Raw genomic sequence first — 26,541 nt, 5'->3', positions numbered from 1 at the left:
TAGTGGACGGGACAGGACTCTTCTATTAGCCTTTGAAAAGGGCAGATTGCCCAGGCTGTCTTGGTTACAATAAGGCGTTACAGGGGACTAGCTGAAATTCTTTATTTCTCTTGTGGTCACAGCTGGGAAGTAACCCCCTGCAGGCTGCTCACGCCAGCCAAGTTAGGAAGAGACCTGCTGCTACTGCTACTGAAATATACCACAGAGCTCAGAAACACCAACTGGCTGCCACCGCAGTGGACAGAGCCTGAAAGTTCACATACATGTGTCTTTCTTCCTCCAATGCTCGCTCTGTCCTAACCACTCCACGCAGAAGCAATCTTCCTCATCTTAGATAATTTACAAAATAAACCACTGAATGATGACACTCACAAACAGGTATGTGGGGGTTTTGTTGTTGGGTGGGTTTTTTTTTGGTTTTGTTTGGTTTTTATGAAAAGGTATTTACTTGTTTTCTTATCTTTTTTTTTTTTTTAATGTGTTTCCCCCCCATTTCTGTTGCATCTAATTGGTAGAACCTTTTCACTTTTCACTCACAGTACTGTCAGATATTGTAAAGCAAAATAAATCAAAAAAGTGGTGACTGATACCAAACCCGAGCATTTGATTTCATTACATTAATTTATATTGTTAAAAGATTAAAACATGCCACTGTGGATCGCAGGGTACCATTTTTTTGAAAATTATTAAAAATATATTATTTGCTATAGGAACTGCATAATTTTTACTTTTGTAATAAAAGAAAATGGATCCTGAAGTATATTCAGCACACAGAATGAAATGGGTGTAAGAGAGAAAATAGTTTTGATTTGAACAACCAATCCTTTGCTCAAAATTACACTCTAACTTGAAAAACTGGGTGTTAACTTTATGATAAATATTTGCTTTTTAAATTTGCAGTTCTTGACAGGAAAGTGCAACTGTCTGCAGAACACAGCAGTGGTACTTCCATCTCTCTGAGTAAGGACCACCCCACACTCCCCCACCCCAGATTTCTGTCATAGACAGCCATTTGGAGAACTACATAAAGAAAGAGATATAAAAACTGGGACTGCTCAGGAAGTGGGACGCCACAGTGACCCCTTCCATCCTTACCCAGCAGTCCTCTCCTTTCTCCATTACGTACTTAACAATTACATGAACATTTACAAGAAAGCATGATGTTGGTCTAAGCACTGTTTGGTCTTGCTGCTTTTTAAATTTCAAAATTGCAAACTTGCCTACTTATACTGGCAGTCTCATAAAGAATATGGCATTCAGAAATATAAGGAAGCTATGGATCTTTGTATATTTTTACTGCATCCTTGGTTTGGGTTTTTAAAGAAAATCGTTTTAAGTGATAATCAGAGAACCAGAAGTTGATAAAAGTTCTAATGTCCAGTTAAATGAACAAAGTAGAGACAAACACGAAAAGATAGCTAATTTTAAAAATTATTTTGCATCTTACTCTTGTTATGACAGCCTGGTTTCATAACACAGTTATGACAGAAGAGAAACTTATGATGCCCAGTGTTGAAGAAAGTCACCCTTTCAGTATTCTACAATACTGCTTCTGGCTGATCAAAGCTGACATCAAGATCCATTAGAGAAGGACACTGTGCAAGAAGTGTATCAAAACAGGCTACAAAACAGACTTTATGCAGCCAGACTTAAATAAAACTGAGACGGTATGGAATTTAGTTTAAATAATTTTGTGCTTTATTTTAAACCTTTTAAAAAGCAATGCATTAAAACGTATGATTTAGAATTTAAAAATTTCTGCTGTATTTTATACTTGTAAAATAACAATCTCTAGCAATCATTAATAAGTGTAAGGAAGCTATCTGTTAGTCAATATGCATGACATAAAGTGCTGTAATAATTCTTTTTATGCTACATAAGCAATTTTCATCATTAAGTGTGCGCTTTTTCTCTGCCTATTGATGATCTGCTGCTAATGTTTTCAGAGAGGTTTGCTGTCTTCAGAATCTGACACTCCAAAAAGCCAGTTCAACAAATGGAAGAGCATCGATTACGACAAAAAATCTCAGCAGTGATACTAGTATAAACCTCTTTGTCCTGGGTTTGTTTGGAGGGCTTTCTTCTGGTTCACTCTCTTTAATCTTATGTTCCATCAGAAGTCCTCTGCAGAAGAGTTGTTTTTTCTTGCAGTCACGGTGAAGTCTTTATTTCTTAATATATATATTCAGAAGTATATATAAAATAGAAACTATCTTTAAAAAAAAAAAGATGTTGGTGACTATTTTCTCTCTCTAGAAACCACAACTTGTGTCATGATATCTTTATACGTAGGAACTTTTTTTTACTGTTTCATACCATGTAACATTCATGTTCATTTAGTATTAAGAAAAACTACCAGACTCAGCATTTATATTCCAAATTTAAGATAAAATAGATTTCAGTCATGTTTTATGGGTAATTTACTTAGAAATTGGTCTGAACAGGTAAAAACGATTAGGAACAATAATGATCAAGTGAGGAAAGACACATTATATATATGAACGTAAATATAAAGTATTAATAATAAAACCAGTATGATTCTGGATAACTATGTACAAATACTGGTAATGCTACTGTTTTCTCACACAGTAGCTTGTACAGATTGTCCCTTCATAGCTATTATTAGGTTAATTACAGTTTCATTTTCCCAGATAAGATCATCTCATAAACTTCTTTGGTTAACAAGACATATGCTTTCTTAGACTTATCTAAAAAATAAAGAGGATCGGTAATTGTAGATGGATTAAAACCTTCATCCACCAGTCGAAATTTTTGTTGTTTGAATGTGCCAGTGCTTTCCATTTTTTCCTATAGAAGAGAGAGATATTTATTATTCAGTAGAAGAGTTTCTTTTATTTTGCTTACATTGATGTTCATTTTTTATGATCTTACTTGATATAAGATTAATACTGTTTATTCTCATTATGCTGGAAAACTAGAACTTTTGTGCTGCTGTGGGCCATCACCTGGAGACACAGTGGAGAAAAATTACAGCCCATTGCTTTCTGCATCACTTATCATAGCCTTATTTGGTGTAGCCCCTGCCTGACCTAGCTTCTTCATTTGGGTACATTACAGAACTACACATCGTAAAGAATCTGAGAGTAAAAACTGTCATTATCAAGAACTTCCTACTGATAAAGCTCAGGAAATTCTCTATATCTATGGTTATTGCCACCTGAAATAAAGGGTTGAAAGAATCACATACTAAATCAACCATACTCATACTCACCCAGGTCCAAATAAAGGCAGATATTTAACATATATTTTACAATGTTTTCAAGGTCCTCTTCAGTTTCACTGTGTCCCTTGGAAAAAGTAGTGGGAGGCATCTCTAGTGAGACTTTTCTCTGTCCTCCCTGCCTCTTCTGAGACCCATATTATGACCTCTCTCCACTGTGTTCTCCTACGCCTTTACATTTTTACATATATGCAATCACCAAAAACGAAGAATTGTTATCCCAAACAACTCGGAGAGCTACTGTATCTACTCCAGATCTACCTTTCATTTGTATCTACCTGCTTTGGTTGGTCTAAGAGAAGTTCTGACATCTTCTAAAGTATGATTACGTGTCAGATCAAGCTCAATAGGTTTTTAATTTTTTCCCTTTAATTTCTACCCACTACCTTCTTTCTTGGTTAATGACAGCAGTACTAACAGCAACTCATCTGTAATATAGGCATTTAAGTTCTAATGGAAGTTCCAGATACTTGATATCGAGGCTATATCAAGGGTTCAGATTCCTTCTGCTCAGCACAAAGTTTTTTCTGTACATCTGTATAGCAACAAATCTAGACTAGGTTCTCATCATTTCATAAACTGACTACGGCAACATTCTCAAGTGTAATCTTGCATGCTCAGATCAGAATTCTGCTACAAAAGGCATCTTCCTGGATTTATGAGATACAGACATATATATATACATATACATATATTTCAATTTCAAGGTCCTTCACAGGAAAAAAGCTTTCCTTTTTCCCCCTTTATCCTGAATCTCCATTCAATCGCTGAATGGCCGAGGGAACCAACTTACCTTTTCAAACTGATTATTTTTTACATCTCCTGAGACTTAGGAGTCTTCTTTCATAAGCATCTTCAAAAACATTTTTCTGGTTGCCTTTGTCATGATGTTTTCAAAACACTTACCAGAAATGAATGCTCATCAGACTTCACGTATTCTGATGATCAGAATTGCATGTTTTCTATATGTTCTCTTTTTTTCCTAGCCATCTGTAGTCCATTTTATTACATTTACATTTTTAACTCTTTGGGAGAGAGTTTGTATTTTTTTCCAAATTGGACAGTCACTACAGCCAAGTACTAGTATACAACATGGATCACTTTGATGATTATGGTGGTGACAATAATAATGTACATTTTTAATTCACCTTTTCAAATGCTTTAAACTTGTCATTATATTACACAGCAAATAACATTTCTTCTATTGTGCAGTGTCTCCTGCTCTAGCTCTACATCTCTCTTCTCTCCTTTCTACTGAATAAAATGGATTTTAAATTATTTTCTCCAGATAGAATTGTTCACATTTTACTAATCTAAATCTTTTTGTTTTCCATGTTCATGCTTCTAATCTCCCTAAATCCTTTTGTATGATCTCTATCCTTACTCATTTGTACAATTCCTCCCATTTTAACATAATCTGCAAATTTTATTGACTTTTTTTGTAATTCCTTTCCCAGGACTCAATGAAGACAGCAAATAGGACCAGTTCTAAAACTAATCAAGTCATATACGAACAGCATTTTCTGTTATTCATATAGCATTCTCTGTGTTCAAATTATGTAAATGCTATTATGCACTGTGCAATAATGCAGCTTACCTGGACTCTTAAAAAAAGAGGACAAGCATAACTTGGTAGATAGGTCACCACTTGCTTATACATTTGCTCCAAGTCTAATGATGTATTCTGCTTTAAAATAAGAGAGGCCATTCCTGCTTTTCCTTCATGATCTGGGGGAAAGCAAGTGAGATGAGAATTTTGGAACATGAATAAAGTTGACATTTTAGTGATGAACCTTGCAAAAAAGAAGTGCATTAATAAACCTAAGTCATATACCATCTTTTGATTTTCAGCAACGCTGGAAGATTACATTCATATTTTATATGGTATTACATATATTTCAAGATCACTCAAGTGATATTAAGCAATAATGCTGTAAATTAGTTTGTCAGGTAAGAGTAAATGGACTCCCATGATCAATATTAATACATGTGGACAAATATTAACACCATTCCTCTCTCAAAAACAAGAGTGCTGATCCTCCTTCCTGGATTCACCAATTATGTCTTCTCTTCAGTTTTAGGCTTTCTCTTTTGCCAGTACCTTCTCTCAAAACTGTGGATCTGAATGTTGTTAACAGACAGAGAGATTAAGTTCTTACTGGTTTGTCTGGAAAGAGATGCCACTGTGGGCCTACGGGAAAGATCAAAATGAATAAAATGCAAAAGCAATCAAAAATAACTGCACACTTTAACCATCAGCTAGTAATACCAACAGAGACATTCTGCCAACCTTTTATTTTGTCTCCTTTCTATTTTTATTTTTTTTTTTTTTTTTTGCTAATGCTACAAAATCTGCAGGGAACTTGATTTGTGTATGTTTAAGAGCAATTATCCAGACAGTTGCATAAATCTGCAGGTAAATCTGCAGGAAATTAAAAGCTCTCATATTTTGGAGTCTGATTTTCAGTCAGTCTTCTTTATTATGATCTTTTTTGTTGTGTGGCTTCAAAGTAGAGGTAAATGACACCTTTTTCACATTTTAAACTCCTCTGTCATTTTGTGGTAGGTTTACCCTGGCCAACAACCAAACATCCAGCCAGCTTCCCACTCAACTCCCTTCTCCCATGGGACGGAAGGGAACAGAAGAGAACCAAGAAGACTCATGTCATGGATCAAGATAGTGTCAGTTTAATAGGGAAAGCCAAAGCAAAACCGGGACTTCTTTTGTTATTTCCCATCATGAGGCAGATGCCCAGCTACTTCCTACAGGGCAGGGCCTCACTCAGCACATGCTGTGGTTGCTTGGTAAGACAAACACCATAACCTCAAACATCTCATTCTCTTTCTTTCCCCAAGCTTTTATTACTGAGTCTGTCATCATATGACATGGAACATCACTTTGATCAGTTTGGGCCCACTGTCCCATCTATGTCTGCTCCCAGCTCATTGCCCACCTCAGCATATTTGCTGCAGGGGAAGAGTCTTGACACTGTGCAAGCTTTGTTCAGTAACAGCCAAGTGTTGGTAAGTTACCAACACTGGTTTAGCCACCAATGCAAAGCACAGCACCATACAGACTCCCATAAAGAAACTTATCTCTATCCCAGTCAGACCTAGTACACATTTTGAAAAAAGATCTAGCATGAATGGAAATTAAGCCCAGGTGATCTCATGAAAATTAATTAAAAAAAAAACCCAAAAACCCACAAACCATTAAAAAGGAATTAATGCATATTTTTTCATAATATCTTTTTCTCTTTGTTTTTCACTTTGTCCTTATTTTTGTAATATGCGGATGGTTTATGAGGTTAAGTGAAATAAGACAGAAGAATGTCTTCATACACTTTCATTTAGTTTTACTTTAATTCTTACCAAGGCAACATTTTATTTTGACACATGGATGTATGGATTTTCAATGGATGCAAATTTAATAAATCTTTAATCTAGATTATGGGGTTATCACAAATTCATGAAAGATAACTTCAAAAATACATATCACTGCACACATAATGCATGATTCACTGGCTCATTCACAATCGGGTGGTATTTTCATTATCTACATCTACACTTTAGCTAGGTATTAAACAGATGACTCAATCAGAAGTGATTCCTATGTTTAAAACATTAAATAAAAGTTATGAGTGTTAACAACTAACCTAGGGGAAGAAAGATACACAGCTAAAGCTTTTACCTGGCACAGACACACCATACACATTTGCTTCTTGTATAAAGTCCAACATTACAATGACATCAGAAACTTCTGTTGTTGCAACATTCTCCCCTTTCCATCTAAAACAAGTGAAAAAATAATTTAATCCCATGAAAACATGTGGACATGTCGTCTGTAAAAAACATTAACTTTAGTAAGAACTCCATTTCAGACTATCACCCCAAATTTATTCCCACTTATCGTTTTGGTACCTACAATGAAAGCTTATCAACATCTGCTGTAATCGTTTTCAAAATTTTGACATGTATCGAAACGTATCAAAAGTGACCAGTCTACTATTTGATACAGTTTTCTCCACTTCAGTATTCAACTTGCTTGCAGCAAAACCACCACTAGTTAGTATGTTTATTGGAAGAATGGTTCAAAGAGCTGTAATTCCTACAAAACATTCTGGAAATGAGCTATCCAGCTCTACAGCAACACATTTTAAAAAATTAAGCCCCTATAATTCACTTCAAGTTCATTACAAACATTATTGCAATAGTAATAAACTGAACACTTCTGGTTGAAAATTAACAGAACAATATTATTCTATATTGCATGTCCATGTCTTTAATGAAGAAATGTGAAAAGCAACAATGATTATACCTGAAGGTATCTCCAATCCTGTCCCAAAAATAAAGAAAATTCTCATGATCTTGAACCATTAGATCTCCAGTATTAAAATAAAGATCTCCCTTCTTAAATACCCCGCTGAGTAATTTCTTTTCTGTGTGTTTCTTATTGCCAGCATAACCAAAGAAGGGGTTCTTCGCATTGACCTTGGAAATGAGAAGACCAGCCTCACCTATATAGAGAAGTTGAAAGAATGTAAACCTAAGGTATCACTGTACTCTTCATGTACTTTACATTAATAATAATTTGGTACATATGATTTTACAAGACCAAGAACCAAGTTTGGCAGGGTTCAGTACGTAAGACCCAATAACAAAAACTTACCTGTTTCTACTGCTTTACAATTCCTGTGGTCACCTCTACATGCAAAGTGACCATAAAGACACACCACAATATTGTCCACTCACATTCCCAGTCTTTTGTATTTCTTGCTAATGACTCATCAGTTTTCTCCCAGAACTGTCATCTATCAATTGTGAGTTCACTAGTAGGTTTACTACCCTATCAAATTGCACACTTCAAATGAATACTATGTTCCACTCCCCATACCTGACTAAATTTCCAGTCATGTCTCAACTTCATCAGCTTCCTACTGAAAAACTAGTGTCAATAAAAAGCAGGTGTTCAACCTAGGCATTAAATCCCTATTTAGCCTGATTTCAGAAGTTTTGAGAACACTTCTTAAGAATTTTCATTAATATGATATGGCATTATTGCTTTCTTTTTGGATTAGAATATAAAAGTTTAAATATTTTTTTCCTCATAAAATAGGGCAAGATGGGGATAGGCTTAACTGGTTATGCATGCAGAGTATCAGGGGTTTAGTTTGCTTAAAGCAGAATACTTGTATGAACACCTAGCCTTTCTGGAAGCACATTCTGAACAGTAAAGCATAAGGTTACATTACTTTATACCAGAGACAAGAATTATAAGTATGAAAATACATAAAAACATGTCCAAAGGTATACACAATTTGTAATTTAAGACTGCCTCCTCGTAAAAAGGCTGTCTGTTCTCCATCAGATGGTAGTGTTTAAGGTGAAAGCATTTCTTTCACTGACAGTGTCATTGCAGCCGTGATGCTCTGAAGATACAGTTCATGGGTAAGACAAAGTCTACAGATACAGATAATACTTTTTATTAGACTGATTGGTATAATTGGAAAAAATTAGACCAGGTGTCTACTTAGAGCTTGTGTTCCCTTTACAGGTCCATCTGACATTCCTACAGTTAATTTAATGTCACATTTTGAGGACTGTATTTTCCTGAAAGTACCCATCTTTGATTAAGACCTGTTACAGCATCTCTTAACTCCCCTAAAAAATCTGATTCAGCTCCCTGTTAAAGCTGTCTGCTTTTCTGACCTTTTATGAGTTTTTCTCGCTTCAGCTTCCAGGCGTTAACTACAGCTGTTACCTTCCTACAGCACAACAGAGATGCTTCAGTATCTGATGAACAGTTTGAAAACAAATACCAGATAAGTATTTTGAAGACGGCTACAATCAAGCAACCTCTTACAAAAAAAAAAAAATATATATATATATATGCAAAAATTGGTAAGCTTAAGTCACTTAGTCAGGAACACTTACTCTCACACCAAAAAGCATTTGCTCTAATCCACCAGTCTTTCTTTAGGCAACTATTTCACTGTGTTAACCTCCTTTTAAAAAAACAGATTTCATTATCTACATATTCAGAGCTAGTATCACATCATCACTTTTGAACATTGCTCTTCTGTGAATATATCCACAGATCTCCTAAGTTCAGAACTGGTATGTTTAATGTTCTGCCTTAGATCACAGATCATATTGCTTCTGTCAGAGCAAAGAATAGTTGATGTTGGCATAGTACAGTAACACAACAGCAAGTCTCCTCAAAAAAATTCCCTGGAGTATTTGTATTACAAAAAAAAGGTCGTTATATCCTATTAAAATACATACTTACCTTTCTTAACTTTTTCACACCAACCATGCTTATTTCTAATTGGTTCATCTTTTTGGAAATCATACTTGATTAAATCAAATGGGAAAAAAAGCTAAAAAAGGGAAAAAGGGTCATCAGTTATTTGTCTACACAGTGACACCTGGTGGCAGCAAATAAAAGCAAAGGAATCTTTACTCCAGTCTTGCTCATCTAAAAGTAGAACATAGTTTCATTTAACACTAAAAATACTCTGTATGTAAACTTAGACCATTTTCCTGGAGGTAAGCAACATCAAAACATTTTTATATCTTGTAACTTTCAAAAATACTTGGTGAAGACATAGAACCATAATTTTGTTAATTTTCTCACAAGTTATGGGATCCACGTATCAGTGGAAGAGCCTACGTGAGTCAGGGTAACAGAAGCGTACCTGGAATTCAGCTGACATTTAATGGCGGTGGCTCATACAAAAAAGTGTTCTTGGGGTCTTCTAGCACCTAAAACAACTGGCAGAGCAAAGGCCTAAATCTCCTTACAAAGGGAAACCTACTTCCCATTGGCCTATACTCTTGCCTAACTAGCCTCTGTTTTTCCCTTCAGGCTTTCTCACTCTGGCATATGGCCTTACCAGGAGCACCACCAGCAGGATATGTACTCCCATGTCATTTGACATAGTTATGTAGCTGTGCATGTTCCACAGTTATGTGAGTGTCAGTTCTGCATTCTTCTGAAGTACTGTGAACCTTGAGTCCTGACACTGCTGACCTAACTGACCTCCTGGTTATGTTTCACAACTTGACTTCCTCTTGTATAAAGATCACAGAGAATGTGGCTCTGAGTGAGATGAAGGAGAAGGCAAGACACTCTTATCAACACTAGAAATTGCAATACTTTTACTCTCCAATATATATGGTCTGACTCTTATTTCACCTCATTTTTCTACTGTGATATAAATCCAAATAAGAACTTTGAGAGACACTGAAAGATAATTATATGCCTGATACTATACAGATCACTGTGTTTGCAGTTATTATCCTAAGGCTTCAGTCTGCCCAGCTTGGGATTCTGATTTCCCTTTTCATATAGTACATTAGCAATCTATTTAACAACTAGTCAAACCAAAATATATAACCATCTTCTCCTGGAGAAATCTTAGCAATCAGAGAAAACAATGTTAAAAACATACAAATCTACAACTGCACTCCTCACAACAAAGAAATGCAATATAATTTAAGGATGGTGTTATGAAAGTGATTGAAGGGCAGGATGTTAAAACATGCACCTATTTGCTTTTCAGCAGCTAATTTGTGTGAAGGGTTGCATAACTTTTTTATCCTGATTTGAAATGTCGCTGCAGCTGTATCACATCATTTTCTTTTCAAGAAAGTCTGAATAAATAGCAACTTGAATCAAACATGAAGCACACAATTTCAGCCTCATTTGGACAAACTTATTTAACTGAGTCTTTTCAATGTTCATCACTGTGTTTTCCTTCTACCCTAGGTCTGAAACAAAAAGGTATTTTTAACAGTTGATCGAAGGAACAAGGTTAAGAGTGCAAAATCAAGCCATGATCCAAGAATCGAACACTTTTTGAATAAATGGAAGGGTTGTGCGGTTTTTTAATACTTACAGATCTATTTACCAAAGTCAAGAATTTGAGAGCCAAAAAGTTCACCTTAATTAGAAAATAATCGTATTATTCTTGATGAACAGAATGGGAGGTGTTTATAATAAACAGAAGCAATTTTTTAAGAGTATTTTCTTTGGGTGTCTACATTTAATTTTCACTTTCTTTTTTTACATTGGTATTTACTTACTTTAATAGGTTTCATGTGACAGACCAAATGCAATGAAAAATAAAAATAATAAGAATGAAATGGTATAAAATGAAATGTTATTCTGACATTTCTGTGTTTAATTAGAACAGCAGTGTGCCCTGTTCCATTTTTATCTGTTCATTCCTTCTGAGCTCAATAGCTGTAACTTGTCAACATATTAGTCTGTCTGATGCATTAAGTTGTTATAAATACTTAGAAACTTAATATCTGAGAACTTTTAAAAACTGCTGAGACTTTTACTATTTAAGTTGCTACATACATCTTTTTGTGCCTGCAACTTTAGAGTACTAACTATGCCTATTCCAGTTAGCTTTTTGAAATAACAGTTAAGTAAATACATAATTGAAAAGAGAAACCACCACATATTGCATTAGACCTGCGTAATGATACTATGCCAGTGTACATTCTGTGTAAACAGCTGTCTCTGTGCAGTTTTCTTTTCCTAGTAAATACTAGAAAATGAAAGCTCCAGAGCAAAACATTTAGTCTGGGTACAGCTCTATATTTGTTTTATCTCATTATTTAACGTTTATTAGAAAAGAGTACCTGAGCTGTTCAAGCATTACCGTATTATTTTCACAGAGTACTTCATGCAGCATTCGTAATTTTAATCTACATTTTACTCCCTAAAGCATTACCTAAATGTACCAAACAGCAATCATCATTTAGCTAGCTGAAACTTAAAATGAGTTAAACGGCAACATTACTGTCTGTTACTATGCTGCCTGCATGTTATCTAAGAGTAGCATCCCTCCCCCCTTTTTTTAATTGACTGTAAACATAACAGTTTAAATATTGTTTTGAAAATAGTTTTGAAATTCCTGAAGTTTCAACTTACAGTGAATGCTCACAGAACCTTCAGTAGAGAACAAAGATCACAAGCTATTGCTTCTTATTTAATTTGCTTTAGAGATGAGATACTGCTGAATTCTCTAGGAGAATATGTGTTTATAAAACAAAGCATTACATTTATGAGATTTAGTTCCAATCATCTTAAAAAAGTGAAATGCAAGAAAAAAACTCTGGAGCATAGTATCACCATGTCTTATAAATGTTGTTAAAATATACTAGTAATGCCTTATTTATACTCTAAAGAGTAGATGTATAGGTCCTTTGCATAGTTTTGTTAGCCAAATTAAAAAAAAACACAAGAAAAAAACACTTTTAAAGCTATGCTTGTTAATAACTGAATTACCACATATTACAATAAAATACCTTGGAATACACTTGAAGTAGCTTAGATTATTTTAGCTCAAAACAAGACAAAAGAGCAGAAACAACACAAATTTTAACTGCCCAATGAACCTGAGTTTCCACTGCTTGGATTAACGCACGCCAATGATCTTCCTGTGAATCTAGTTTTCCAGGCTTTAAAGATCTGCTTAAACCTAACTTCATTTACTTTTAAACTCAAAAAGTATCTCTTCTACCACTTAAGTTCTATGACTGTATGACAAAAATGTGTATTACTAATTGTGTTGCTGTGTGAAAGAAAAAGTATTTTATGTGTTGAAATTATTTATGATTTAAGGTTTAAATGTTTCTAAGCTCAAAGCAGATTCTGACTCATACAGTTCTGAGTAAGAGATCTTTACATTTCTGTAATAAGGTGTCTTAAAATAATGAAAAAAATACATTTGTAAATAAAGTTTGGGTATTTCTTTTTACATACTGTTTTTTCAGGTGTATTTGCCACAGACTATTTTTAGTCCATCTTACAAGCTCCCTTGGGTCTCATTAGTCCCATTCTCCTATTGCATGTTCTCTGCCACTACTCAGAATTTATTCCTGTGTAAGAAAGATATTTTGATATATATTTATTTGATAGAATGACTAAGAGTCTTAAATTTATACACACACATAACGTATGCCATATATAATAAAATCATTAACTACATACATAGGTATTCCAGATGTAATATTAAACAGTAATTTATTATATTAATATATTGATTTGTATACTATCTTCTTTGTGAAACATTTTAAGTTTTACCAACTAAAAGGCTTCTGCTTTTCTGTTCATTGACTGTATATGAACATCTTTATTGAAGGATTTATTTGTATACCAGTAATGCTTTCAAGCATGTGAACTGATCCCTCTTATATAAAGAGTACAGTATGAAAATAAGTGCAAACAAGAGAACTGCTTCGAGTTACCATCTCACACACAGTGGCTTCTTGGATGTCTGGTAACTGCTGTAATATTCATCTATTTCTTCCCATTAACTTATGTCTTCCAAATTATTTATGAAAATGAATATGTTATGTTGAATTTTAATATTTATCACAAATGTTTTTCCCCAACCCTTGCCAGCTGCTGATAGAAGTTACTCTGTACAATCTGAGAGCTCAATTTCTCTTTTACAGCTCTAACTCGTCTGCATTTTATCTTTAGAAACTGTGCCATTACTATTACCTGCAACAGAAATGCCTTCCTATTTCTTTTACTTTTTCCCTGCTAAAAATATTATCCATTGAACCTACTTGCTATTATTCCCACTATACTCTCATTATCTGTATGCAAGGGGTTTTATACAGCATTTACTTAATTTCGACTGCAACTATGCCAGTAGAAAGAATGTAAGTTTCTTCCTTTTCCTTTATTGTTTCACATATATAAAAATACAAGATTCTTTTCCCCTTTCTCAGTTCTCTTTCTATTCACATTTTAAGACATAGGTTTTCAGGAAATCTCTAGCAAGTATGTCTATCTCATCATATCACCCCATGTGTCAGAAGAATGATGTTCAAAAATTGTTGTAGCATTTCTTTGAAGAAATGAAACTAGGAACTGGATGACTGGTCCTTGTCTGTGCCATTCCCTGCTTTCCAGCAGGAGATACTTTCCCTTTCCAACTTCAGATCATTAATGGGTCATCAAATTGGAATTAAAGCTGCTCTCCTTTACATCTTGCTAGATGTTCAACGGATGTCATTCAGACAGAAATAAAACAAACACAACACCTATACTCAGAATGCGATGTTTAATAATATGTAACCTATATAATGTATTTTAAAAAAAGAAACACAAAAAATGCCTGAAATAAGTTCAAATGAACTTACCTATGCCATTAAAATACATCGTTTGTGTCACAATACTCATAGATTGCAGAGTAATCAAAAACACATATAAAGATCCCCAAAATTATGTATTTGGTTAAATATATTCTTTTTTTAAAAATGGAAAACCACTAAAACATATGTCTCATGATATTTTCAATACTCCTCCTCTCTCTTAACCTCATCTAGACTTTTCTGAAAATCCACTATATCTAAGCCCTTGTTCATGTCAACACTATGTTTCAGCATATGAGGGAGCTAGCTGCTCCTGCAAACAAGTGTCATGAAGCAGACTGAAGGAACTGCCATCCAGAGGAACTGCACTGGTGACAGAAGCAGAACCCCATAGTTAACAGATTGCAGAACTGTTAATTTGAGACGTTTAACTATTGCAGTATTATTAATATGCCATATTGTTCCTCTGACACAAATTCTTTCAGAGAGACTATGTATGGCGCTAAACTATAAAGGCTCTGAATCAAAACTTTATGAAAAAGCTCCTGATAGAGCTTTGGAGTAGTCTCTGAAACCTCCTTGATTTGGAAGAGATTTGGAGCAGTTCTATCTCCCCATAAAATGGGTCATACAATCTACTCACTGACCTGGCTAGACGTAGCATGCCCATGTAATCAAGGCAAAGTAGTTTGCACTGAATCTGGTTTTCAGTGACAACCTTCATTCTTCCTTCAAACTCCACAGCCACACAATGCCGAATGTATATATGTTGGCAGAATGGTTGAGAGCCAGCACATCTAAGGGCCCTTGGGGAACAGTAGCAGCTAAATATTGAGCCTGATCACATATAATGCGCTTTAGCTACTTTCCTTATCACAGAAACGACAGAAATAACTGAACACTTACTGTAGATTTATCTCTAGGGAAAAGAGAGTATTGAAAAAGAATAAAATTGATTTCTGGTTCATAAAGTATCTTAGGGTCTTTCCATAACCATACTCAGTAAGCAAAGGGACAACCCATAATTATCTTAGCTCACTATACTGATATTTCCATAGACTGTAACAGTTTCAGCTTGGAATAGTATATACATTACAGAAGAGGTGTCTAGTAAGATCAAATATTCAGTTACAACTGCATTTGTTTTTTAACTGTGGTTTACATGAGCTATTTTCTGCAGTGACTAACTCAAATCATAAGTTCAATCGTTAAAGAGGAAAAAGTAGCATGTTCCTTCTGCAGAAAAACCCAAAATACTAATCTTCCTTTTGTAAACACAAACAGTTTAAGTAATTGACTTACAAAGTGCCACCATTAATACAAGCAAAACCCCCGTAATACTGGATTAATAATACAGGTAATTAAATCAATAAATATGCAATTTCAAGTCTAATCCTTTATCTGCTGTAACCTTTACATGGTATTTCCAAGAGGTTAATGACTTGTGACAAAACTCTGTCAAAAGTTCTAAAATACTGAAAACAAGTTTATTCAGGTTTGGAAAAAATGTAGAAATTCACAATTTCATATGATTAGAAAAAAGTTTTAAAATAATTAAAGGATGTGGCTTAGAAAAGTCTGAAACAATTAACATCAAAATTAACATCAGCTCTGAGGTTCCTGGTTGACCCACAACTCCCTAAATTCCAGATACCTGGTTTCCTGTAGTGGAACTGTACCCTTCCAGAGACACACACTAGCATCAGATGTCCACCGTGCATACGACAGAGCATCAGTCATGTAGAAGAGAGAATGAGCAGAGTCAGTCTGCTTAAATTCCTGAGCTCTCAACAGTTACTGCAAAACACAGTAGCTCTTGTGGTGTTTTTCTAAGTGTTTCCAGGTTCCTCCCTGCAGTTTGGGTTCCTATCCCAGAACTGAAGAATTCCTCTGGCCCTGAGCTGTAGTCTGCAGTGAGTGTAGTGTGCTGATGCTGTATTGAAGTTGTGGACTGCGGAATGTATGCTGCCTAGAAACCTGTTTCAACCTCATCGGAAGATACCTTCCATATACTCCCAAACAATATTTTTACATCATTCTCTGAAAAAAAAGTTTTGTCAGGACATTTTAGTATCAGTTCTCCTCACAAGCACAAAAGCCATGTAAGTCAGCAGGATCTGTATATTTAAATAGGTATCTCAGTATAGGTAGGTGTCTCAGTTAATTTGCAAATTTTAGGCAATGTGTGTAGTCCTATTTATTACAAGAAGAGTAAATGGAATAAATAACAACATAATGTTAAATATCTAGTCTCCTTGCTAGAACGCCTTGCTAAATAATCTGTCGTATTATTACCTAAAGCCTGGTGCATGTTACTTACTGCCTTCTTAAAACATCTAAGAGATGTTATTCCTAAGACACAAAGGGAAAAATCTATCTGTGAATTTCAAGCTGAAAGAAAGGATGAAGGAAAAGCCACCCTGTGTGGTATAAATAACATGTACTCCTCTTCCCCGAGACATGTAACTTCCATTGTCAAGGCTGATGAAATACAAAAACCAGATTCTTGAATAAGCAGTGAAAAAATGGTATGTTATCCCTAGCTTTGGTAACCTAGAACAAATCAAATAAATACAGCAGACTTGGTAGATAAAGGGGCATAGAATTTTTAAATTAATACTCTTGGCAATTATTGTCTATCCCAATTACTCAACAATGGTTATATTTGTATTGCATTCTCTTTGAAATTTCTGAATAATGATAAAGACTAGATGTAGTTTGAGTCATGTATGTTTACTTGCACCTAAGTATAAAATAACTCTTAAAGGTATATCTGCCTACATGTTACTTTATTACAATCACTATTAATTCCCATTTATGCCAAATATTTACATAGTAATCTGCAATATAAATATACTCTTTGGAAACAGCTCTGCTCTGTAGAACACCAAGTCAGATCAGAACACTTTTATGTTTATTTCACAGATGATGAGTTTTTAGGTATTAAATCCAACTTTCTCTTTTGTTCTTTAATATAGTAGAGATTTGAAATGATACCCAGAACCTACTAAAAACTGTCAGAAGAGGAAAGCCTTTTTGACTCTTGTGAACTTTAAGAAAAATCTAAGTGTTACTGCTGAAATTATAACTGGCTTGCATGTTAAGCACTATCTGCAATACTCTGGCAAGGAAGATTTTGCAAAGGCAATAAATAAGTTAGAAAATTTACCTTGGACTTCAGACTGAAGACCCATGTCCTGTAGTCAAACTAAGAAACACATTTACCTTCAGCACTCCCTTTTATAAATTACAATTTAAATAAATAGTCACCTTATAAAAGAAACTGGTGCGTCCAACAGATCCAATTTTTCCTGTGTGGTTCATGAAACAAATGTTTCCTTCAGTAGCACCATAAAACTCACAGATCTTAACAGTACCAAATCTGTCTAAAAATTCCCTCCATACATCATTTCTCACTCCATTTCCAACTGCTAGTCGGACTTTGTGATTTTTTTCTCCTTCCCTCTGTTAAAAAAAAAAAAAAAAAAAATTGTATTTGATTGTTTCACAGATGGTGGGGAAAATGTACTTTCTTTAAATATGTTAAGTACAAACAACAAAAAGAAAAATAACAATTAAGTTAAAGAAAGCTGGCCTAGCTTGCCTACAGCTACAATGTAGCAAACTGCAGTCAAAAACCTTTTACTTGAACTTTGCTTTTGAACAAGCAAATTATTCATGAATAATGGCTACATTAATTTACATAAATGCTTCCATATTTTAAAAGTTGTATCATCTCAGTCTGTTTCCACTCAGAAGAATCCGAAAACTGGGAAGAACAGAGAAAGGCAGGAATTACTTCTGTCAAGGGATTAAAGTCAGCAGAGATTAATAGCTACAAGAAACAATCAAATTTCACAAAATTGTACTATCTGTTCCTTCCCACACACTGCACATGAGTAATCGTCTGCCTTTCTTCCACTATTAAGACTTGTGAAGTTTTGTTCAATGTTACTGGGAGTACATAATATCTTTGTGACCTTGGGTCTTTACTGTTGTCAACACCCATGTTTTATTACAAGAAGCACAACACTTATGTATTCATCCAGTTCAGTGAGACATTAATTTTATGAATACGTACCCAAACCTTGTAATTGCATGGAGCACCTTTAAAATACAATCAGATTTAAGTTGAAGTATCAGAAGGCAAAAGATCTGAACTATTGGTTCATTGTTGTTTTTAATTTCACCTGTTTTAAAATAAGACTCCCTTTTTAATCATTGCAAGTGGCAATACAGAATGCCCTAGAAGTGAGACAGCAGAAATACAGGTACGTTTTCTTACCATATACCTTTAGAGCCACACAGCACTCTGGCACTCTAATGCTGTCTGTTTATACTTCTACATATGTACATATGTATACAAACACCTTTCTATATACATAATTCCTTATATATGTATGTATGTATATATACACATCTACATACATATGCTACAGAAAAAAGATAGTCCTTATTTTGTGTTCTTCTCTTCTAGTTTCCCCTTGCTGATGCCACTGAGCTATTCAAATGTGTTGCCTCTGCTAAGATACATAAAATAGCACAAGAAATTCTTTCATAGAAATCCTTCGTTCCACAATGAACAGAAGAGACAAATAAGTGTGTATGTACACATGAATTAAGCAGGTCTTTCATCAGACTAGGAACAGTCAAAATCTCTTGAGACCAAGTTAATAAGCAGGTGAGTTTACTTCTGTTCTTTAGACTTTAAGGAAAAAAGAAAGCATTGATATCTGCTTGCTGAAAACACACAAACTAGGATGAACTAGGAAACAGTGACCTACGTGTATTATGTGTTTTTTTTCCAAAAGGACAAATAAAGCATCATTTGTAAGTGCAGTTACCTTCAATTCCTCATGTTATTTCCAAAAGGAGAAATAAAGCATCATGAATCAGTGCAGTTACCTTCAATTCCTCATGTTATTTTGGATGGCTTATATTACTGCAGCACAAAGTTGTTTCTCCAGTGGAAAGGATGCAGAGTAAACCTGACAGGTCAGCATTCTACTGTGCTCAATGTTAACACCTATCAACACCACAATGTATGACTATCAACAATTCCAAATGTATGACTATTTCACTTTAGGAAGTATTCTCTAAAGGCATTCAGCCCTTTTTCAAAAATACCAAGATGTATGATGTCATCAAGAACTGATCACAGAAAGCAAATTTTCTTAAAAGAGAAGGCAGCAATTCACTTCTTCACAACTAAGGTAAATTTTCTGCTAGGCTGCATTGCTGCAGTTGCCATATTTGTGATTTAGTCGGCTCCACCACAGCTGAACCCATCTATTGATACAAGACTCCTAAAAGAGTACTGCAGGGCTTTCTGCAAAAAAAGGGCATTAAACCTGTAAGGCATTTAGCAATCTTTCAACGGTAAGAATGGAAATTATTAATCTCCCAGCAATTTTAGTAAGTATGAAGAAAATTATTACAATCAGGGAAACTTTAAACAGTGATAATTCACATTTGTTTTACATGTGAGTAAATTCATATAGCTATTTTTTACCTAAACTTTTATATAATTAATATACATTAATTCATGCTAGCTTTTTGTGTAGCTAACGTTCAATGGAAACTGAATCACAGTAAATAAAACTGAGTTAATCATTTTAACATCTTTTTCATGACTCTGTCTATATATTCATTATATGTAGAGTACAACTCTAGGGCAGGCATGTTGGTATCCATGGGCACTGTGGCCAAAAAACTTATGCAATAAATAAAATGCAATAAATAAGAGAAGGGAAGTAAAAGGGATGATAATTCCAACAAATTCTAGAAACATGGTTGAGTGGTGCACAGTTTAGAGTGTCCTAATGTATGAAAATTGAAATAAATTAAAATACACAGGAACTTATGCTTTAAACAGACTACAGCATCAAACAGTCATGCTTTGAATTTCTGCCATATTCAGATGGCATTTCATCAACTAGCTTCCTTTCAGTAGACAGAATTACAGAAGTAGGAGGAATTCCAAAGAGCCACCTAGTATACATCTCTTCTGGGACATAAGCTCTGCTGTCCCTGTGCCATTCCTGACACCTGAACTAGCTGTGGCATGTCAGCCAGTTACCCTGCAACACTTGGTGTTCAGCAGCTGTCTGCATGCCTATTAGCCTGCCGCAACAGCACAGTACCTAGTTAACGCTTCCTTCACTAAAAGCTGTATTTACTCACAATACCTCATTTATGAAGGACTCAATGCATTGCCCTGGTCAACTACCACAAATAAGTTCAAATAATGTGATTATGTGCTCATGACTTGTGTTTCTGAATGTGATTAATAGTTCTCTACAGATAATTAGGAAGACAGATTTTAGAATAACAGAATGTTAGAACATCTCTTCAAGGCTTTTAAAAACGTCTATCCATTTATTTTCCTGCATTGTGATTTTCCTTTCTTACAGAGTGATTCAGAAATAAAATGGGGATTCAGTCTATATCCACTTATTTCTAACAGTAAAGGTGAAACATTTTTTTCAATGCCATTTTGGAGCATTAATAAGCAAGAACTGTTCTCACCTTACACTTGGACTTCACTTCATTCTGCTAAGATCTTTGAACTATGCATTTATCAAGTTTCAGCTGTGATAATTTTCTTCTTAGTAGTTAGTACAGTGCTGTGTTTTGGCTATGATGTGAGAACAATGTTGATGGGACACTGATGTTTTCAGTTGTTGCTGGGTGATGTTTATACTAAATCAAGGACTTTTCAGTTCCTTGGGCCCTGCCAGCCAGAGGGCTGGAGGGGCATGGGACACTGGGAGGGGGGACATCCAGGACAGGTAACCCAAGCTAGCCAAAGAGGTATTCCATACCATATGACGCCATGCTGAGTATGTAAACTGGGGAAAGAAGAAGGAAGATGGGGACATTTGGCATTATGGCGTTTGTCCTCTCGAGTAACTGTTAAGTGTGATGGAGCCCGGCTTTCCTGGGGATGGCTGAGCACCTGCCTGCCCATGGGAAGTGGTGAATGAATTCCTTGCTTTGCCTTGCTTGTGTGCATGGCTTTTGCTTTACCTATTAAATTGTTCTTATCTCAACCCCGGAGTTTTACATTCCTTTCCAATCCTCCTCCCCATCCCTCTGGGTGGGGGAGAGTGAGCAAGTGGCTGCGTGGGGCTTGGTTGCTGGCTGGGGATAAACCACAACAACCAAATACCTGCATACATCATGAACCAATTTCTGACACGCTAATTTTCCATTTTGAGTGCTTGTTTCATTTGTATAGTAATTAATTTACAAGTCAGGATCTGCCTTATTACACTGAACACCACATACCTGGGATTTTTAATCTCCCAGCCCTTCCGCCTTAAGTGTTCTTTGTAAACTATGTGGAATATCTACGTGATTAAGTTGTTGATAAAAGATATGCCTTTTAAAGTGCTATCAACAGTACATTAATTGGTGTGGGAAGGATGCATGACTGCAGCTATCTAAAAACGTACTTAGCAGTTGCGTGGAAAGAATATGAGAAAACAGGTTCATTGTCCTACTTTTACTGTTTCTGCAGCAGGAAAAGCCAAATGGAAAGAAGCAAAGGCAACTTAAAGCAAAGGAGGCATGAAATGTCTCCTGTATTATAGCCTTGATGAAACTTAAAGCAATTTCAGGAACAGAAAAACGCAAACATCTCTTAAATATAAAATATGATGGACAGGGTTTACATTCATCTATTTACAAGGCATGCATGTAACACCACATTCACCAGCCTCTACTATTAGCCCTGAAAAAAGGGGCATCAGTAGTTAGTAAAGAGGCTATGAGAGAAACCCCACACCATTACAATGACAGATGTAATAAATTCCTCAAGATGCATGCTTATATTCACTTTTCAGTAACTCTTAATTACAAGTTGCAACTAGATTTTTTGAGCGAAATACATACAAATTTAAAACAAGTAAAAGAAAACAGGAAGTGTACTGAAGAGATGCACTATAAGAAAGGAACAAGAATTCTAGAAAAAGGACACATCTTTCCAGTTCAGGAACTGACATCTTTCCAGTTCAGGAACTGGTTGTTTGCTATTTAGTATAGCTCAATCTCACCACACTTTCATTCATCAATCTGCTGATAATCCAACAGGATTAGATTCTAACAGGAGTTTTCTTCTGTTAGCTCTTCTAATAAGAAATGTTTTCTTTTATCTGTACTTCTATTTCCTCAGAAAATATCTACCAAGATAAAAAGTCACTTTTGTCTCTGTTCCACCAAGTAATACAAAGTAGATTGTTATATTTTTGGCGATTGCCCCAGGAGCCCCCAAGCCAAAACATATCACACAAAACTTTCTAAAGGTCAATTCAGAGAATTAAAGCACACACAGATTATTTCTTGTGCTTTGTACAAAGTTTTCCTTTGTAAAAGTATGATTGTGATTTCTGGGCTTCACTATCAGGATATTTTCTGCATGTCTCTACTAGCTTAATTCAAAAGATTAGTACCTAGGAAGAGAAGCTGGTAAGAAGGAAACTGGTCAAGTTCAATGACCTCTTAAAGGCTCAGAACAGTCTTAAGCCTCCATGTTTGAACCAGTGGCAGATCTTGCAACTGGCTTTCAGTTCTGTTTTGGATATGGAAAACCACTGCTTCCTAGAGGCCAAAGGAACTCTACAAACATTATGGAAGACGTTTTCAGGAAGAAAATCTGAAAAAAATTTCCATTATTAGGGGGAAGAATGAGAAAACAGACACAGAATCATTGTGTGGATGGAATCCAAGATAGGCATGCCAGTAGTAAGTATCACAAGGCAGTAATCAAAATGGATGGGATTACAATCTGCTTTTAAGTTCACTTTTGAAAAATAATACTAATGTTGTAGTCATAGCACTTTAAAGCACTAAGCTGTTGTAATACATTGTACATTTTTTATTAGATCAATTGATACAGTCTGGAGGGGAAAAAATACAAGCTTCCAAATCCCAGGTCCATTTCTAAGCTTCATTTCAGAGGTGCTGACTATGTTCTTAGTCTAAAATTTCTATTTTCTCTAACTGCATGTACAAACAGTGTTCAATTCTCCTTTTAGGTACTGTTAATACTGTAGTAAATCAGTAACAATTTGGATTAAGAATGATGTCTGCTTACAACATACACAAGTGCTTGCACATATTTTTTTTAAAAAAACAGGCTACTGGAAGAACAAATAAATTGCAAAATCCCACCCCCCACCCCCCCAATGAAATTGTAATGACATGTAGAGATTATTCAGAGACTTCAAATGGGAGGTGCAGATGTGGTTGTCTGCAACACATTACTCGTTTGGAGTACTTAATAAAATGTTTATGTTGAAAACCTGCAAGGGGCTTGATAAATTTCCACTCTGCATTTTAATGATGAAGAGAAAGAAACTGAACATAAATTGAGCTAAACTTTAACAGGGAATAAAATGTGATGTCAAGTAAAACCTGCATTGTAGAGAAGTGCCTGATTACTCATTTTCTTTCTTTACCTTCCTATCAAATTCCCTTCCCTCAAAGACACTTTCTAGGCAGGAGACTATCCAACATACACAGACCCCATTTTTACACCCTTTCCCACAGACCTTGAGGAAACAGCTGGGAAATAAGTGTTCATTCTGTTAGCTTATCCCAGCAGCACTGACTTCCTTGTCCCCTTCTAAATTACTACTGTTCTGACAAGGAAAAGTTTTAATAAAATAAATCCTTAAGCATCTTTTCTAAAGTCACTTCAGAGAGCTTAATCCCACCCAAAGAAAACTTGGCCAAACAGCATGTAGTAGAGATTGGCTTTCTTCAGCTTTACGGAAAAAAAAATATGCTGATATACATGGTCTTACACACTTGAGGTAACCCTAATGAAATAGGAAATGTTACTGATGCCAAAGGGTAACATTGGCTTGATACTAATTGAAAGAGTATTTCTAAGCAATGATATAATTAGTTGTGAAATACAGTTTGAATACAAGTAGAAGTGAACTCTGGTTTTAATAGAGAGCTTACCAAGTTCATGAAAAGTATCATAAATCATACAGTTAATGTCATAACGTATGGCAGCTTCTAAGAGTAGAACACAGGACCTGATGAACAATAAAACTGATTTCTAGCCTCTGCCTGTAAACCACTTCAGGATTCAGGTCTCCTTTACAGAAAAGCAGGAAAGAGATGCTGCATTACCATTAATACCTGTCCAAAAGCTTCAGGATGCAATGTATTATTTAAATAGCTCATTACTTCAAATTTGAAATAAATCTGTAAGTGCTTAAGGAAGATTCTGTATACACTTTAAATGCTAGATGCAACCCTCTAAGGAAAATATATCCACAGATAAGTAGAGTACTTCCAGTGCCTCTGTTCAGAGGCAATATAGGGAGCTCTGCTATGCCACACTTCTGAAATTTCATAGAACACCGTTAATAGACATTTTTGAGCAATGTCAGCCAGAAAGACCAAGTTACTAATCTGCTGAATGTTCTCTTTCACTGGTGCAGCCATGCTAATATCTTAGAGCAGGATCCATTTTGTAGCTGCTGATAGCTACTAGCCATCAATGCTAGCTCTTCTACTTTAACTATCATCAAAAGACTGTAGAAAAAAGAGCTTGGAAGAGGGCAGGGAGGAGGACTACTCACGTATTTAGGCGCCCTGCAAAATCTATGAACATCATATAATGCAAGGTCTTTCTACTTAAGGAAAAAAGACAACTTCCCTTTCTAACAAATGTTCTTTCCAGACAATTACTAAACCAAACCGGACTGCAGACCAAGTTTCAGAAAAATTCCATTGCAAAAGTCTTCAAGAACTGTTGCACATGTGAATGGGATGCAGAAAGATCAAACACAAAACTAATAAGGAAAGCTAATCCAAGAGTCTATATGCTACCATAGAGACCTGCCAAAAGTTCTGTTCAAAATCTATGAAATAAGAGGTCATGCTGTGGCCTCCAACTATTAGAAATACACCATTTATTTCAAGTTTAGCATTAAAAAAACAAATGAAGCACTTAAGATAATTGCTATGGGTTTAATCTACATTCATTAGATGGGCTTTATAGTACTCCAACATTGAGAACACTGCCCACATAGTATCTTCACAGAGCTTTAAACTTGTATTAGCCATATCCTTCTCATCCTGCCAGTATAAATAGTACTTCTAAGTTAATGACATTTAAAAAGAGATAACTTGGCAAATTATTTCACCTACTTGAAAAATAGTAATGGATTCCAAAACTTATTTAAACTCCTTCCACTTCTTTGTGCAAACATGTTTGTCTTCCAGTCTTAACATGACAAATACTATTTTTCTTCAAGTACCCAGCTGTCAAACTGATTAATTTCATAATTTTAATTTTTCTTGATAAGGTATATTAGGTTTCTGTTTAGCCAGCTAGAAAAGAAAACCCCAAAACAAAAATAACCTCATAGCCTCACACAGCAAAGAGTTTAGACATGCCAGCTCCTAGAAAGTATGCATGTAAATTAATAAATAGAATAGTTACATAGTTAATGAATAGTTAATGATAGTATAAATAACTTTAGTTGCAAAATTCAAAATTTTACAATGGCTTGTAAGGATTTAAAAATAAAACGGTTTGTTTTAGAAAATGAAGTATATTAATCTATCATTCCTGCTTTAAGATACTCAACAGGGTAAAATGGGTAAAATAAAATGCCATGCTCTAACTGTATAGTTAAAGGACAGAAAAGGGGAACAATCAATATTTGGGAAGTGCTAGAGAAAGGGAGATGACTTTGAGGAAATCATGTTAGCCTACAATGAAGAAAAATCACAATTTATCAAAGCTCAGTCTTTCATAAGTTTTGATTTTCCTTATGGTCTTTAACTTGATTTTTCATTATTCTGTGCTTTTTTTATTTACTTTATTATAAAGTTAAAAACTAAACAAATAAAAAGAATAATTAAAAACCCCAACAAAACTGAAAAAAAAAGAAACAGAGGAAGAAAGGCATCACTATTGTAGTGTTATGTCACAGACAGTGGTCGTCAATGGGACATCAGCCTATGCCCTTTTTAATTCAATAACTTCCTCTTTGCTAAGGCATGTAGGGATAGTGCTGGAGGATCTATGACCCACCACTACATTACTTAAACACTTCTGAAAATTTTCATAGAGGAAAAAAAATTCAATTTGAGATACTAATGCAGATTTTTATTTTGCTGGAAACAACACTGATTTGCATTCTTTT

The 26,541-nt window shown here is 35.1% G+C and overlaps 1 protein-coding gene across 2 annotated transcripts in view; it reads right to left on the bottom strand.

Annotated features, from left to right (window-relative positions):
- Positions 1-1,719: 1,719 nt before the first annotated feature.
- Positions 1,720-26,541, bottom strand: part of SLC27A6 (solute carrier family 27 member 6) — a 39,803-nt gene continuing 14,981 nt past the window's right edge. Inside the window, exons 5-10 of one of the 2 annotated variants that reach the window (XM_005241177.3) lie at positions 17,636-17,830; positions 9,531-9,621; positions 7,560-7,758; positions 6,933-7,030; positions 4,839-4,969; positions 1,720-2,808 (exon numbers count right to left, since the gene is read on the bottom strand). In XM_005241177.3, the coding sequence (XP_005241234.2) occupies positions 2,632-2,808; positions 4,839-4,969; positions 6,933-7,030; positions 7,560-7,758; positions 9,531-9,621; positions 17,636-17,830 (891 nt within the window). In that variant the 3' untranslated portion in view covers positions 1,720-2,631. The remainder of the gene's footprint in view (positions 2,809-4,838; positions 4,970-6,932; positions 7,031-7,559; positions 7,759-9,530; positions 9,622-17,635; positions 17,831-26,541) is intronic. The other variant, XM_027792063.2, reaches the window with a different exon arrangement.

Source organism: Falco peregrinus, chromosome Z, assembly GCF_023634155.1.
Source record: "Falco peregrinus isolate bFalPer1 chromosome Z, bFalPer1.pri, whole genome shotgun sequence".
Taxonomy (NCBI): domain Eukaryota; kingdom Metazoa; phylum Chordata; class Aves; order Falconiformes; family Falconidae; genus Falco; species Falco peregrinus.
This window is presented reverse-complemented; position numbering and strand designations above follow the sequence as displayed.